This window comes from Pterocles gutturalis, unplaced genomic scaffold (assembly GCF_000699245.1).
Source record: "Pterocles gutturalis isolate BGI_N339 unplaced genomic scaffold, ASM69924v1 scaffold31140, whole genome shotgun sequence".
Lineage (NCBI taxonomy): Eukaryota > Metazoa > Chordata > Aves > Pterocliformes > Pteroclidae > Pterocles > Pterocles gutturalis.
In genome coordinates, this window is record NW_010144399.1 from 20,397 (window position 1) to 33,882 (window position 13,486).

Consider the following 13,486-nt stretch of genomic DNA (forward strand, 5'->3'; position numbering starts at 1 on the left):
AGCCAAATCTGGAGACTCTTGTACTCTACTGCAGGTCTAGTGTAATTATTTGCCTCAGTACCTTCATCTGAGACCACATCCTTTCTCATATTTTGCGTAGATCCCATATTCAGAGCCTTTTTGACTTCCAATGAAGTATTTATTTTAGGAAGAGTCTTAGCTGGTACTTTTCTTAAAATACTTTGGCAGAAATTACTAGGATCTTCTTTGCATTAAGGGAGAAAAAGAACACTTTTATTGAGTCTCACACTACACTCTTGAAAGTTGTAATAGTTGGGATTTATGTTATTTTAAAGTTGAAATAAGTATCTTCTGGCAAATGTCTTGCTAGAAATGGATCTGTATTTATATAAAATGGCTGCTTTGCATCTCAGCGAAACCTCAGAACAGATCTTCCCTATTTTTGTATGTCACAAACTTAAGCAAAGCTGAAAATAAATTTAACTCTAAGAAAGTGACTCATGGCTATATATGTTTTTCTCTTTATAAATGTGAGTCTACTGATTAATGTTTAATATAACCAGAGGTAGCAGTTTTTCTTTGAAATTTAACTAATCAGGAAAACTTTGTTCTTGTATAGTTTAAACTATCTGGTTAGAATATTCTGTATCTTGAAATTACAGTTTTTAAAGACATGGAGATAAATCACACTTTAAAGAGTAAATGGGCTTTGCCTGCCATTCAGGCTATTTATACAGTGGGCTGCTTGATGTTCTCTAAATGGAAAGCATTTATTATATGTTAGCATGGTCTTTCTTTCTAAACAAATTAAAAACTATGAAGGATTAGGGATTTCATTTTATTATTCTGTTTTTTCTTAAGGTCATTGCTAGAATTGTAGATGGAAGTAAATTTGATGAATTCAAGGCCTTGTATGGGGAAACTTTAATTACAGGTATTTAGAAATATAATTATTCTGTGTATGTTCCCTCTGGTTTTATATTTTCATTCACTGTGTTTGCCTCGCCCATTATATTTTTAATTTTTTTTTAAGAATGTTTTTCTTCAGAAGAATAGCAGTTTCTGTTACCAAGGTAAAGTGTTTCCTGTAGATGCTATGGTAAAATAAATATATATGAAAATTTACAAATTTATCTTTCTCCTTCAGGATTTGCAAGAATATTTGGTTATCCAGTAGGAATTATTGGAAACAATGGAGTTCTTTTCTCAGAGTCAGCAAAAAAGGTAAATAGATTATTAGCTTCTTTGCCATTGAGAAACAAAACTTCTGGTGGACAGCTCTTGAAAAGAGAAACATTTTAAACAATGAAAGTGGACTGGCTCCATGTTTTTCATGTAAATATGAAATAGCTTAATAAGCTGTAAAAAACCCTGACCATATTCTAGAAACAGTGTTCACTAGATTTTTCTAATATGATGTAGGTAGGTCAATAGGAAAATACAGTTAGAAAAACTGCGTTTGAATTAGTGTGACAACAACACAGTTGAAATGGTATATCCTGAAACTAACAGCTATTCCAAGAAAAGTCCATGCTGGTTGCATAAAATACCCTGCTAGTTATAATTCCTAATTTGTAAACTGTGAAGTACTACAAGAAATCACATCATTGTTTTTGTAATAACTGCAAAATTTCAAACCTGCGTTCCAGTACTCTGCTCATTGGTTTACTAGAGATTTAATTTTCATACTTTGCTGTGGCAGCTCCTGGTGTAGATTAATGAGTGAAAATGTGGGCAGTCTCATAAAATCTGTGAGCTAAAATAACTGTTTCATGAATTAAAGGGCGTCTTTGATGGAATATTGTGATTGCATTACAGTTAACAGTGCTTTACAAATTGGGCTCAGGGGATTGGTGGTGATGGAGTTTCTGGGTATGGCAGAGTGGTTACTTACCTTGTTTATGTTGTTTGGTTTAGTTCTTTTTTCAAGAAACTATTGTCAGTTGAATTTTTTGTAATAGCAGTTATATATGGTAGGTTTGTTCTAGCAGGCTCCTCAAACTAATAATGAGGAAATCAGTATTGATAATCTATAGGAAAAAGATATATAGGAAAATCTATATGAAAGATTGGAGAAAGGAAGTAATTTTACTTGATTTATTGCTGTAATAAAATAATACACAAAATTGAGTTTCGTGTACTGAAGGAATATTTTCAACTTGGAGCACTGCAATAAGTGACATTGTTTTCTGCTAGCATTTGTTTTAACACAGGTATTTCCAAGTGGAAAATAAGTCTTTCAGTATTTCTAATACTTTCAGTATTTTCATGATAATTTAGTGCTGCAACATTTTTCCTACCAATGAAAAAAATTTAAGGAATCTTCCTCTGTTGACTTCTGTTGGTGTATCTGCACTGTAAAAGGAGATGGTCAAGTTTCACTTACTTTGCTTATAGAGAGACCTTTGTCCATGATGCTGCTTTTACAAGCATCGTAATCTAACAATATTCCTTTTTTTTCTTTCACATTTTTGTAATGAATTGTGACACATCTTTTTCCCATGATCATCACTGTGCTTTTGAAGTGCTTCTCTGAAAAAGCTAGCTGAAGATTATGCTTTATGATTTTTCTCTCTGGTTTGTTTTTTGTTTTTTTTTTTTTTTTAAATTTTGCTGGTTTTGTGTTGTGAAGAGTTTAGAGGTTTTTTCCATTGCTGTGCTACATACCTTTTTGGTTTTTTACTGGCAGTGTGCAAATAACCTGAGATTTATTGATTTAGATTGTTTCTAGTTGAAACAGAAGCTTGGAATCCACTATTTTTGTCTTTGCTAGGAAAATGGTCTTTTCTTAGGAAATGAGGAGAGGGCATCTGCCCTGAGAAAACGGAAAGAGCGTTAGAGGAATGGGCAGGGCCATGAGCAAATAAATGTATGTGTGGGCCTTTCCCAATTTCAGAGAATCATTTTCCTTTGTACAGGAAATGGGGAGATATTTTTTTCTGACCTGCTGTCTCAATTTCCATGACACAGTCTTACAAAACTCGATGTCAGATGCCTGTGGTTTAGCTACATGCTGTCTGAGTCAAAACAGTTGAGATTTTCAATATCAGCAGTAATGCTTTTTAACAATATTATTTCTGCTTTACCCTTGGACTCACACGTTTTTGGCATTTTCTTACTTCTGCTAGAGTTAATGCATGTTTTGCAGTTGATTTTGGATGAAACAAGTCGTACAGCACTTCATGATGCAAATACTCCCATGGACTTCAGTAGAAGAAGACTTGCCACAGACTTCACAGTGCTGGTAGTGAGAGCTTCACTGATCCAACTTGAAATGGTTTACTCTTTTTTTATTATTATTATTTTTCTTTCCTCTCCACAGGGTACACATTTTATCCAGTTGTGTTGCCAGAGAAATATTCCCATTGTGTTTTTGCAGAATATTACAGGTGAATAAGCTCAATATTTTGAAGTTTCACGATGTCTTTCTGTTAACTGTTGAGGCTGTGACTTTTAGACAGCATCTTGTGTGCTTTGTTTTACCTGTGTCTGCAGCCTGTTCTGAAATTGACCTGTCAGCAGCTGGTGAAGGCTTTGCCTTATGATTTGTTCTTAATTTTTTTCTGCTTGTGATGTAAAGCACATAGTATGACATATAGCACAGTATAAGAATATAAAGTTACAGAGCCTTTTCTTCATGTTGTAATTCTTTAGGTTTCATGGTTGGTAGAGAATATGAAGCTGGAGGGATAGCAAAAGATGGTGCCAAGATGGTAACTGCTGTGGCTTGTGCCAATGTCCCTAAAATAACGGTGATTATCGGTGGTTCTTACGGAGCTGGAAACTATGGGATGTGTGGAAGAGCATACAGGTAAGTGTTACTTCAAGTTATGACAGGAGATCTAAGTTAAGAGAACATAAACCTTAAAGTGCCATTCTGAAAAACTGTCTAAACTTGCAGAAGTTGTGCTATTTGGAAAACAAACAGTTCTCAGTGAATACGGCCATAAGTAAATAACAACCTGACAAACCTGTAGAGATTGATAGGCTCATGATTAACCTTGAATTAGGTAATGGAGGAGATCTTCTAGCATGTAAATGTGTTGACATGCTTTGTTCCCATTTTAGCTCTTGGAGGAAGAATTATGCAGTCCTAAACAGTCATTAGGCAGTATGAGCTGGTCCTTTGTTTTGAGTTCATATGAAGAGTATCGGCTTGTATAAAAAAATCCTTATTCATTTTAGTGAGCTTGTTTTTATGAGTAGTGTTTGCAGAACCCCAGAGGATTTATTTTTCTGACACTTTGGACACTATTCACATTATTTTTGTGTTTAATTTTTCAAGATCCCTGATAGTGTTGAAGTTGTTGGTGATATTTTTACAGAGAAAAATTCTGGGGGGGTTGTGTGAGATGAAGATACTCAAGAAAGAGAGAAATAAATTTTTGAAGTGCTTGAATATAGGAAGTGAGCAGAATTTTCGCATTTTCAAACATAATGCTGCAAGCATTGAAATATGTTAATTTGCATTCCTTAAAAAACAGTACATTGTAAGATTGTCATACATAAAAATGAGTTATTAGCTGAGTGAGAGTTAGTTCTTTACTAGGAAATAAGGCAATGTCTTATTTTAGTATTTATTATGTATTTTTTCAGTCCAAGATTTCTTTATGTGTGGCCAAATGCTCGCATATCAGTGATGGGAGGGGAACAAGCTGCAACTGTTCTAGCTACCATAGCTAAGGACCAAAAAGCAAGGGAGGGAAAACAGGTACATCTTTCTTCTTTCATTTGCAGTAATGTCATTATCATTTATTCTTTCACTGGAGTTACTCACTGTATGAGCTAGGAAAGGATGTTACAGAGTGAGACGCCAATGAACTATGATACTCCCAAGTGCATTGACAAACATGAAGCATTTGTGAAATACTGTGTACATCTTCTAAATGTGAAGACCATTCATGCCATTTCTTGTCTTTGCTTAAAAAGAGGCATATTTCTCATCTCATCATATTTTTATATTTTGTGCTCCAGATTATTAGTTCTGCCCAAGATGAGCAGGCAGTAATCCTCTCTGGTTTGGGAATACAAGAAAGAATGTGTGAGAACAAAGTGTCTTCTCAGTTACTTTTGTAGTAGGCAGTTTCATAGAAAGCTTTATCTTCAAATTATTCAGTGACTTGAGAATTATGAAACTTGTAACAGCAGAAGTTTGCAGAGGTTTCAAAAAGGTTTTGAATAATTTCAACATTTTAACTGAAAATTAGTGGATTTTGTTTAATAATATTTTTTGTTTTCTCTGTACAGTCTTCTGCTGTGTTTTTTAAATTACATGGTTTGTGTTTGTACTAGTGCCTTGGTCCCTTAAGAAGTTATATTATTGTGAAGTCTTAAAATTGCTTGTATTTCTGATGAGTAATTATTCAGAATAATGCAGCAGTATGGACATGTTATCTCAACAGTTCTTTCTTCTGTGCTTTACTTGGGCTTTCTGTGAATAGAATATTTTCACTCTCGTCTCTCTCTGTCTTAATTTCCCAAATCCCTAAGATGGACAGAATGACACTCAGAAAGAAGTTGGAATTGTAGTTAATGTCAGTAAAATGTGTCAGAAACTTGAAATTTTTCTGAATTACAGTGGTGACCACTCTGGATCATAGACAAATCGAGTGTTAGAACAGCACGGACATGTTTTATTAAAAAATCTTGGCAAAGGCAACTCAGAACAGGGTTTATTCAGTACAGTAGCATCAGTAATTTTTCGGGTGCTAATCCCCAATTATTCTTATACTCAGTGATGAATATTTTTACTCTCCTTTTCACAGCTACCTGCTTGGAAAAGTGTTATTTTAATTTAATTGACAAATATGCTAAATTGATAATTGTGGGTAAAAGGGGGAAAAACTGGGGAAATCATTTAGACAGTTTCTTCTAGTTTGATGCTGCGTATAAAGCTCTGTGGAGGGAGAAATTAAAGAATATCTTACCTGTGTTTGTTTATTTGTCTGGTTTTTTTAGTTATCAGAGGCAGATGAAGCAGCTTTGAAGGAGCCAATCATTAGGAGGTTCGAGGAGGAAGGAAACCCTTATTATTCCAGTGCAAGGTAACATATAAATGGCTTTTCCAAAACTTAATTGTGATCACAGTACATAACAGTAACTTCTAAATCTTGGTGTTGAAGACCAGCAGAACAGAGCAATCTGGAAAAAAAGCTGTGTTTGATGTGCAGGAGTACAACGCAACAAGCTTCAAATCGATCTTTTTGTCTCTTTTTTCTGAGACTTTGTAATATGTACTGTTTCAGAAGAAGGCATCCACTTGCAAGAATTATTCTACTGGTTCCGTAAGCAATGATACGGTAGCATGGAGTTTATATTCTATGTATTTTATTCTGGATTCATTCTCTCCAGTGTAGTTTCTAAAACCCATTGAACAGTGTAATGGGTGGCTGCATGTGCGTTAGAAAGAATTCCTATTCGTGGGATTCTGCAAGTAGAAGAGGCCAGTGATAAAGGAGAAGTTTCAGGGAGACCTGAAGCCATTTGCAAATCTCAGGTCATGATTTGGTAGGAGACTGTATTGAATGACAGAAGTTTGGGTAAGGCATTAGCTGATGGCTGCAGCATATTCATGTTTGTTGAGAAGTCCTTTGCAGGACTTTTGTTCTCAGGTTTATGGAATACTAGTAAATGCCCAGGAACTACTTAGGCTAATGAAGCAAGGTGGCATGCTCGAGTGTTACCTCTGGAAACTGCCTTGGAGTCTTTCTTGGCTTCTCATTGTTACTCTACATTAGTTTCATCCTATCTATCATACTGCACATTTTTTCGCTTGTGGTATCCAAAAACTAATTATCCACAGGCTCTCAGCTGTTAATGATGGTAGAGGGGAGCATATAATAACAGGGCTTTACTGTGCTTCTGTGGCTTCTCATATTGCAGAAAGAATATTAGTCTCATACAACTGTGGAGTCCATGTATGTTTTTGTGTAGCTGAATTAGAGTTACTGATGGTTTTCTTACCTCCAAGCTGGGAAGTCTGAAAACAAACTGAGTACAGAGTGGTTGGAATATGATAGATTTTGATGTGGGTATCGTGGGCAGAAATTATGTGAACAGATGGGTGGAAGATACTCTGTCAATGTCATAGAGAAGGAGGGGAGGCCTTTTTGTCTAACTTGATAGCTGCTTAATCTTATGTATGACAAATCTGATCCAGCAACAGCAGTAGCATAGAGTCAGTGAGCTCCTTTATGAATTGTCATGATCTGAAGGAACATATAAAATTAATGGTAGCTTCTCCTCTGTTTTCTGTTGGGATAGTGGAATGAACTTAACTGAAATAATTGTACCGGGGGGATCCATATTAATGTTAATATTTATTCAAATGACTGGCTTCATCACATGGAAACTCTTGCCATTTTGCCCTAGTTGGTGCTGTGATGACATAGGTATTTTCAGTAGGATATGTTGCATGGGGTTTGTGGTATCATCTAGGCAGATTTCAGTGCTGCAGTCATATAGCATGTGGGTCGTGAATTCAGGGAGAGTTTTAGTCTGTTTGGTCTCTGCTTCTGGCATAGGCCTATGTGGCAGTGTTGCAGAGAGTCATAGATATTCTCAACGTTTTGAGGTTTTATGCATGTGTACAACCCCTACTGCTACTAAGTTACGGTTTATTTGGGTTTTTATGTATAATCAGCAAAGATACTTTTGTGAAATCCTGAATTGTTTATTACTGACATTGACTTTCTGGTGGCACATTGGTTTTGATTTTTTTTTTTATGTTTTTAATTTATTTACATTTCATTGGGTTTTCCCCAAATTGAGAGATTATGTCAGCTATTGAAAACTTTTGTGCTATCTCTTTTAGTACCACTTAAAGATCAAGCCTAGTACCTGTGTCACAAAACCTTGTACCACATGAAGCAAGAAGGGAAAATGAAAACATCGATTGTCATCTTTTATAACTGGATTTTAAAGAGAATAATTTTCCACTGATATAATAACATTAGAAAGATGAGTGAAACTGTCTATATTTAAAATTAATTCCTACTATAGAGGATAAAATGAATGGTTTGATTTTTTTTTTTTCATTTGCTTTTTTTAATGTGGACACTGGAAACATAGTCATAGTCTCTTTGTACTCAAGATTGAAAATAATTGGACTTAATTCACATTCAATATATTCGGTATATTAGTGATATAAAAACTTGCCCTCTCCCAAAAACCAACAGACCATTTTCAGTATTTAAGTTACTAACCTGCAATAAAGTAGTTTTACATGTAAGATTAAGGCTAGAATTTTAAAAAGTCAGATTCAAAATTTTTAATAATGTCCAGTCATTTTTAGACATGAAACCTGAGTATTTAGCACCAACTTTGTGTTCTCTACTGAGCAACTTTTACCAGTTTATGTTTCCAGAATATCTGGCCATTTTGTGAAGTTAGGTTGCAAATCCAGAAGGCACCTCAGTACATAGCCTGAGTTGGGCTAGTCTGTGGGGTTAGGAAGTGCTCTTAATGCTAGGTGTCCTGTCCTTCACTTAAAAAAGCAGAGTAGTTACGTACTTCTTATTGTGCCTGTAGCTTGGAAGGGAAACTTAATGTTGGCTGAGAACTAGCATAGGTTCTGGGTTGCATGTGGTTGGGTTCATGTGCTGTGCTCAAGCTACAAGCCCAGTTGAGACATGAAGTCAGATGGCAGAGCTGAAATCCTGCTGAGATTCACCTGGCTAAAAGCAAAGAAAGTGAAATGCCCATTTTCAGTGAGGAGTGCTTTTGAGAACAGTGTGTGACTGGCTCAGGTCAAGAGAGTCCAGCCCAGATTCTCTCTCTCTTCAGTCCATGTAGATACAGTCTGCATTGTTTAGGAGCTCTTAATTGTTCTCTGTTGTTTTGTAGATAATTTGGTATATCGGTAGATATTTGTATATTTTCTGTCCTGATTTTGTGCCTTCCTGCACATGTATGCCTTGTTCCTTCATTTACTGCTATTCCTAAGCAAGATCTCAGACTCATAGCTCGGAAGGGTTCATTAGCGTGGAGTAGGCTGGCCAAGCAGAAAGTGAGATGAAGGAGGATTACAGTCTTTGCAGCAAGTAATGTACTTGAGGGAGGGATTTAGCCACTTTGTACCTTGTAGCCAAACCATTTGTCAGCCAGCATCGGCAGCTGACAGAAGCATTCTCCAAAGATCAGGGAGCAGAAGTAACCTGTTACCTTTGTTCTAAAGGATGCTTCCTGTCTGGTCCCAAGCAGCGTAAAAAAAACAGTTGACCATCAACCAAATGTCAGGGTGCTGTATTGAAACTGAATCTGTATGGCCTTGGTTTTGTCAGATGCTAACTAGATCCGTCCACAAAAAGGACCAACAAGAAAATTCCAACAAACAGCTTTGTCTTACTGAGAGGGAAGAATGGTAGATGGGTGGAAAGACCGCTGTCTGTCTCGCTGCTTGGGTGCAGCCACTTTGGAGGCTCCCTCACACAGTCGTCTTGCCAAGATACAGTGACCAGACTGCCTCACCTCTAATGTCCGTTGAGATTGACGTGACCCTTCCAGTTGACTTCATTAGGCTTTGAATCAAGCTTTTAGCAGTAATAATAAGAGGGAAAGAAAATGCCCTAATGATCTTAAAACACAAGCAAATTTCCCTATTTACTCTGCTTATATAATTTTCCTTATAAATTGTAACTTGTTGTATGTACAGGATGTCAATACTGTTCCCCACAGTTGTATTTTCTAATCAAACTTTAATCAGTTATTTGATTAGAACCTTTCACAGTGAGCAGTCTTAATTAACGGCAGTCATTAGGCAGCACCCTTTTTAATGAGTTATATTAATCTGCTTACAGGTTTCTAAAAGGATTTCAGCGGTTTGTATCTTAACAAATTATATGAGCATTTTACTTTGGGGGACTTCATTTTTCTTACTCACAGTGTCTCTGTTACAAATATTTTATGAGTGTAGATGTGACTCATGTTCTAGCAATGGGGTTTTAATAGATAGTTTAATTATTAATGTTACATCCCAGTAGAGAATGTAGTTTTCTTTGAAAAAAGCAGAAGCCAGAGGTGACCATATGAAAGCAACTTGACTTCCATGCAACATCAAATCTTTGTGGTTGTCAATATAAGTTAATTGTGTTAGAGAAAAACAAATCTGCCATTAAAATGTGCTTCATGTTTGGAAGTGTTTGTTACAGTGGTGGTCACTGTGAAGTTGCAGCTTGGAAGGTGCTGAATTAAGTTGGTGATTCTTTTGGATTCAGTTCATCCCTGCTCTCCCCAAGCCCTTACTAGATTTATTAAACACTTTTAAGAAGTATTAATTCCTTCATTCAGTTTCAGTGTATTTCATAAATAAAAAACTAATTGCAAGTGTTAATTAAAAAAAAAAGGTTGATCTGCAGGGCAAACAAACCAGTAAGAGGCAAAAAACCCAAATTTGCTTAAAAATAGAAATTACTGTGTTTGAGATTGTTCTCACAGTTGTTTTTTTCACAGTCAAAAGAAAACAAAGGGGTTGTGGTTGATTTGACCTTGCAAAACTATTTTGCTTTTTACTATTAATGGGGATCTTCTCTATCCTCTCTGCAGATTAATCTGGCTATATTAATCAAAACTAAATCAGGATCTAGAATACAAGAATTCATATGCATTAAACTTTATTAATGCATACTTCATGATACTGCAAGTATAGGAAATATTTTTTCCTGGCCATTCTGTCATGCTAGATTATATGAACAGAATAACCACTATCTTGGGGAAGACCAAAAGAATTCAAACAACTCCTAAGTAAGTCTCAGTAAAACCAAGTTATGCTTGATCCTTTGGTTATTTTGAACAAAAAAAAGCTTCTAATTGGTTTTGCTGTATGGTAAGAAGCACTTACTCTGAGTCTCTTTTCAATGGAGTATTATTAAAATATACCAAAATATTTTAATGCGTTATTACTTAGAATTCATAGCTAGTTAGGAAAGGAGTTATTTACAGGAACCAGATTGCAAGAGTTTATACAATGCAATTCATCCAGAATATGATATAGACAATTTTTGTGTGTCTTCTGCAACAGACTTTGCTGTTAGTACCACTTCTGTGTAGACGCAACGTTAGAATATTCCAACACACAGTTTACTAGCCTGCTAGAAAGGCGATACTGAGAATCCTAAAATGAGAACAGATTAGATAAAGCTACAGTTTCCTTATATTTGTAATTTTGGTTTATAGCATATTCTTTTTTCCTTTGAAAGAAGTGGGTTTTTTTCCAGACTTCTTTTTATGCTGGTTGGGACCTGTCAGCCAGGACAGTGAGTGCCACAGCTACTGTGGTGTAAAATTTCTTTAATCAAGCTTTTGTTTTCAGTCCCAAAAAAGGAACCGCATAATTTTGCCCAATTAACAGCAAAGTCTTCCCTTCTCCACACTCTTTTCTCCTTTTGTACAGGTGTGCTGTCATGCCTTGTTTAGGGTAACAGTCTCCTCTCCTATGGGAGCTGCACCATGATAAGATATATTTATAGTAGAACCTTCTTTCTGAGTTGGGTCTCTTTTTTTCTTCTCTCTCTGCTAGTTGGAGAACAGGCTTTTAAGATGAGTCTGAACCCTCGTGCCTCATCTTGTTAAAGGCGTCCTTTATTGAAATTTAATTTTGTGCATCCTAGGGTAGATACATGTATTTGTTGTAAAATAAAAAGCATATGTTGTCAGTCTCTTAATATTTTTATCTGAGTGATGAGTATTACTTGCACAGCAAATGGCGAAACAAAGCAAAGACAGAAAACACTCAGAAGTGTCTCCTGCTGCCTTGAGCTTATCAGCGTGTATTTATGTACAGTTTGCAGCCTTGTTGCTTTTGGGGGTGAGGTTGGCACATTTATTATTGAGAGAAGAGTGCAAAATATATAATTCCCTGTCTAATTAGATTTTTTTTAGATTAATGTTCAAACAATAAGAGATTTGCAGGTGGCACTTTGCAGTGGGAAACTTCGGTTAGAAAAGAATGGCTATGCTTTCTCTTGATAGGGTCAGTCTTAGCTCCCTGTTCATCACCCTTTCTTGTATTTTAAAATTTTCCACAAACAAAGAATTAAGCATTAGCCAACACTGAAGTAAGTTCAGAAAAGAATGCAAAACAAGTCTCCCTAATGGAGGAGGAGCATCACTGGCTTAAACAAAGATACAGTACGTAAGTTTTGCAGACACTGATTAAAATGCATGCTTATTTAAATGAGTCTTGGGCTGCAATGAGCAGTGTGGTATCTTGTTTAAGTATCTTGCTGGGGAGGTAGTAGTTATATACTTACAGTTTTTATAAAAACAGTTTAGTTTTTACGGTAGTTATATATTTACAGTTTTGTGGCCTGGTGGGCATTTTGACATGGATTTTATTTTGGGTATGATGGAGCTGCCATTGAGAACTGATGACACAAGTACTTTAATTTTTGGATAATATCAAAAAGACGATTTACAAGTGTTTGTGAGTTTGGGGACTTGGGAATTTGGTAGTTGCTCATTCATAATTTAATTTATTTTAGGGCTGGGTTAAGAAGGGTATTATCTTACAGTTGTTTAGAAATGGACTTAATAAAAAAAAATACATCCAATACTGGAAATACTTGAAATCTACTCCAGCTCTTTTAATGATGACAGAATAAACACTTCTATCATCCCCGTGTGATTATATTGTTCATTTATGCAAAATTTATACTTTGATCTAGATGACAAATTCCACAAAGTAATACACACCAGTCTATTGCATTGATGGTTAACGTGAATTAATTCCATGGCTTCAAGTGTAATTTAGCTCTTTATTTCACTCTCTTCAGTATTAACAATTTCCAGTTTTATGAGCTTGAAAATCTACCTGCTGTACATGTTGATTGCCTTTCATTATTGTTGTTTGATTTTTTTTTTTCTAGATTATGGGATGATGGAATTATTGATCCAGCTGACACAAGACTGATTTTGGGCCTCAGTCTCAGTGCAGCATTAAATGCACCTACAAAGAAGACAGAATTTGGGGTTTTCAGGATGTAAAGTTGAATGTACACTCATCAAAATTACCTCTGTATGTTTTAATCGGGGCTGGAGAGCAAACTAACTAGTGTTGAAGCGATTAAAAAATAAAGATTTGTACACTGCTATTTTTAATGCAAGTGTCCTAATTTATTTTCACTGAGTAATCGTCATGTAGTGCTTAAGTGTTTTGATACTGATCTGAGATCAGTCACTTTCAGTGCTTGTATAACACTGCATTGCATGAATAAACTGCAACTTCTAGTCTTTTGTTTAATGTTTGACAAGAAATCATTCATACTATCTCTTACATAAATAAATCTGAAAATAAGATACATATTTGGTGCTTATCAGCTCCTTTATTTCTTTTAATTCTTCTTTGAGTGTCTCCTATAAATGCAAAATATTCTTGCAATCCAACAAAAAAAGAAAAGCCCACATTTGCTAGTAAATAATTCTTGCAAAAGAGGAGTCCTGGAAGGGCAGCCAGGGAGCTCAACAAAGCATGAAATTATGGATTTCACACAGTTGTTGTCGTCATTTTGGCTTTTCTCTGGCTTTCATC

The 13,486-nt window shown here is 35.7% G+C and overlaps 1 protein-coding gene across 1 annotated transcript in view; it reads left to right on the forward strand.

Moving 5' to 3' along the window:
• The window catches only part of LOC104470244 (methylcrotonoyl-CoA carboxylase beta chain, mitochondrial-like), a gene marked incomplete at its 5' end in the record, with an annotated part of 32,085 nt that extends 18,913 nt beyond the window's left edge, over positions 1–13,172 (forward strand). The window contains 7 exon segments of the mRNA XM_010085091.1: positions 823–895; positions 1,109–1,185; positions 3,284–3,350; positions 3,616–3,772; positions 4,558–4,672; positions 5,920–6,005; positions 12,825–13,172. Of these exon segments, the coding sequence (XP_010083393.1) occupies positions 823–895; positions 1,109–1,185; positions 3,284–3,350; positions 3,616–3,772; positions 4,558–4,672; positions 5,920–6,005; positions 12,825–12,942 (693 nt within the window).
• Between the last annotated feature and the right edge of the window lie 314 nt (positions 13,173–13,486).